At 50.4% G+C, this 3943-nt stretch overlaps 1 protein-coding gene across 1 annotated transcript; it reads left to right on the top strand.

Annotated features, from left to right (window-relative positions):
- Nucleotides 1-2023: 2023 nt before the first annotated feature.
- Nucleotides 2024-3800, top strand: LOC112468169 (the record flags this gene model as incomplete). Its single annotated transcript, XM_025037221.1, has 1 exon — nucleotides 2024-3800. A coding segment is annotated over exon 1 (1777 nt), but the record flags the coding sequence as incomplete, so codon positions are not given.
- Nucleotides 3801-3943: the final 143 nt, after the last annotated feature.

Raw genomic sequence — 3943 nt, 5'->3', positions numbered from 1 at the left:
ACACACACATACATATTCTAAGAGCCGTCTTACGGCACACATTCGCCGGGCAGAACGCATCTCGAGATCGCCTTTGCCGCCTTGCTCAACCGGGAGTGCGCACGTCTCCAACTGCCTTTTCCTGCCTGCTCTATCGCTTGTTCTCCACCGTTTTGCTTGCTTGCACGAGTTTTGCCACCGCATGCCGAAAGAGACCCACGGAGCGGCCAAGTTCAAGGGACAGGACGAGGATTGACGGAATCACGGGGACGACGGCCGACACGGTGAGTCGCTTCGCTTAATATTTCGTTGCATGCGTTTCTGCTTTCGCGTTAAACATTTGATAGTCGTGAGGGGAAAGCGACAACCCCCCTCTGGTCCTTCGAGTATCGCAAATCTTGCCTCCGGGGCGAAACTATCCCCGTTCATTGGTCCTTCGAGCCGGATTTCGCGTTAGAAAATTACCGCCGACCTTTCGCTCACGTCGCATTAATCATTAACTTGTTAATTTTCGCACATTCTTGTAATCGCGCATCGCGATAGCACGTGGCGCGTGGTAGTCTCTCGCGATATCTTTCGTTCGCAACTCTTTGTGACGAGAATATTCGCGTGAACTTCTCGCTGTCGTAACCATGCCATTGCTGTTATCTGCCTTTGCCGTAAATACGCTTAATTGGTTGTTCGCATAGTCGCGAGATGCAGTAACGCGCGGCGTGTTAGTAATCTTTAGTCTCGCGCGATATCCCTCGTTCGCAATTCTTAATTCGCAGCGAGAATACTCGCGTGAACACCTCGCTCGTCGTAACACGTTCCGCCGCTGTTATTCGCATTTAACGCGAATTGCAATAACGCGTGGCGTGTTAATAATCTAATTAATTCGCGACGAGAATATTCGCGTGAATCCACGATCTCGCGCGATATCTCTCGCTCGCAATTCTCTCGCTCGTTGTAACACGTTCCATCGCCGTTATTTGTACTAATCGTAAATTGCGCAATTGACGCGGTAATTAGTTAAAGCCCGTCATTGTTAACATAGAAACCGAAATATTCAGATCTCGAATATTCTCGGGCTGGCCATACGTTTTCGCCGCGCCGTTGACGGCCTTGACGCTCGGTCACGGGCCGGCAGCGTATGTACACAGTTTTTCTACATAAGCTCGCGTTCCATAATAACGCGCTACCTTATTTTCGTTGTTGCTGGGTGTGTTTCGGCCAGACTCGAAATACATATTGAAAACACATACTGAATATTATTCCGATCGTTGGAATTCTCGCAAACATAATTGCCACCGATCGAATATACTGTTCGTCGGCACTGGTTCCCGGTATAGAATATATTGCAGCACTCAAGGTAATCTCATCAAAGATTATAATTACAATTATAATCACAATTGCAAAGAGTTGGCGTAATTGATGCTCATGTCGTGGATTATTGCTCGTGTCATGTGTATACTGCTCATGTCGTATACGCTGCTCGTGTCGTAGCTCCGCGCGCAACATGTATTGCTGAAAACTTAATTTGAACAAATACTTGAATGCATTCCTCGCCGTAACCGGGCACCTGTGCCAACCTAATTGATAATTTTGATCGCTGATACAACTATTTTTTTATTTTGTACATCCCTTGCAACCCTCTTCCTTGTTAGCTCTACACTGCCTTTGACACCCTTTTCCTGCGTTCGCCCTTGGCTCTTGCGATTAACAAACTTGTCATTTTGATTGCGCTATTATATCGTGTTTGAAGAGCATTCTCTCGGGAACATTCCATTGAGCCTTCGCGTAGGAATCCGAAACGAGCCATCTGTTATGATCTGTTGATCTGTTATTCCTCATCACTTGACGAACAGAACGGTTGTTTGCTTTCGCTCTCTCTTTTGTCCCTTAGCATATAAACTTGAAGCCTATTGTTCGCCGGTATTTCACGGGGCGACAATACACTACGCGTCCTTGGGATCGTTTGCCGTTGCTGTTGATCGTTTACATATCAACCAACATGTCGAAATCAAAATCAGCTCCCCCTTGTCGCGAGTTATGCGTCCGGCGGATGCGGGAGATTTATGATCTTGCCCGGAAGGCCTCGTCCGAACCGACGATCCTAGAGGGTTTTCTTGCCCGCTATCCGAGCGTGGCGAGAATCGCCGAGGACTTTGAGAACGCGCATCTAAAGGTTATACAGGAGACTACGGAGTTCGACGCCGAAGACGCGATTCGGGCAGACTTCGATAAAATGCATTACGCCGTGAAGGGACGGTATCACGCGCTCACGGACACGACGCCCGGAACCGCACAGGCTCAATCCGCGAGCCACGCGTCGGCGATCAAGTTACCCAAAATTACGCTTCCGCAATTTTCGGGCGATCTTACGCTGTGGCCGTCTTTTATCGCCTTGTTCAACACCTCGATTCACGACAACCGACAGATCTCGTCAATAGAGAAGTATCAATATCTGCTGGCCTCGCTAAAGGGGGAGGCGCTCAATGTAATCAAGAATTTGCCCCTCGCCGCGGAGTATTACACGATTGCATACGACGCGCTGCTCGACAGGTATCGGAACAGAAGGAGGCTAGCGGACCACCACCTAAAGTCGATACGCGAAGCCAAACCGTTAAAGATAGAATCGGCCGATGCCCTCCATAAATTATTAGATACGTTCACCGAAAACACTCGCGCGCTAAACCTGATGAAGTTCCCTACCGATTCGTGGGATTTCCTTTTGCTCAATTTCCTGCTCGAGAAGCTTCCCCGATCATTGCGGGAAAAGTTCGAATCTGTCCATCGGGCCGAAGAGATACCGCGATACGCTCAACTCATCAAGTTTCTTTCCGAGCATTGTAAAGTACTTGAGGCCATCTCGGGTCCGTCGACCATGCCGTTCAAATCACAATCGTCCGCGTCGGCTTCGTCGCTTGCAACTCGAACTGCCGAGTGTCCGGCGTGCAAGGAACAACATCTCGTGTTCAAGTGCCCTCGATTCTTGAAACTATCCCCCCGGGAAAGGCATTCAACGGCCAAAACCGCGAATTTGTGTTTCAATTGCCTTCGCGCGGGTCATGGCGCTAACAACTGCACCTCGACGGGGACGTGCCGGTCGTGCCAGGCTAGGCATCATACCCTATTGCATTTTGGACGGAATTCGGATCCAGCGGACACCCCGGCGGATACCGGAGCCTCCTCCGAATCAGCCGTCGACGGGAGTTCGTCGCCACAAAATAATGAACCCCTCGTCACCATGGCTAGCGTCGCGAAATCGAGTTCGACAGTATTATTGTCAACGGTGCAGGCCGAAGCTCTCGACGTTCACGGAAATCCCTTCCCTGTTCGCATTCTTTTGGATAGTGCCAGTCAATTAAATTTCATTTCGGAAAATTGCATGAAAAAGGGTGGTTTCAAACGAACCAAGTGTCGTACTGTGGTCCTAGCGGTAAGTAATACTAAAGCGGCTGCCACTCGAGGTAGCACCTCACTCGTGATTCAAGTACAGGGTAATGGCAATACTCGCGTTCCGATAGAGGCTACGATTCTCCCACGCATCTCCGCCCAATTACCTAGTAGACAAGTCGAACAAAGAGCGTGGAAACACATAGAGGGATTAAAGCTCGCGGATCCGCAGTATCACCGACCTGGTCCCGTCGACCTCTTAATCGGCGCGGATATCTTTGCCTCGTTGATTCGGGACGGTCGTCGTCTAGGAAGGAAAGGTGAACCAGACGCCTTTAATTCCATTTTCGGCTGGGTTCTGGTTGGCTCAGTGTCGACTCAGGCATCTCGGTCTACACACTCGTTCCTGACTCTCGATTCTCTAGATGCATCTCTCAGTCGATGTTGGCAGTTAGACGAGATCCCCACACACTCGGGGGTCACAAACTCAAGCGGGAGGTCTCTCGTCCGCACGCCGCATGGGCGCGTCGCGGCGGGGTCAACCGCGCGCGTGATGTCTCTCGTCCGGGCGTCGCATGGGCACGTC

Source organism: Temnothorax curvispinosus, unplaced genomic scaffold (assembly GCF_003070985.1).
Source record: "Temnothorax curvispinosus isolate PA1 unplaced genomic scaffold, ASM307098v1 QBEX01018215.1, whole genome shotgun sequence".
In the NCBI taxonomy this organism is placed as follows: domain Eukaryota; kingdom Metazoa; phylum Arthropoda; class Insecta; order Hymenoptera; family Formicidae; genus Temnothorax; species Temnothorax curvispinosus.
Note: the sequence above shows the minus strand (reverse complement) of the source record. Positions and strands in the feature narration are given on the sequence as shown.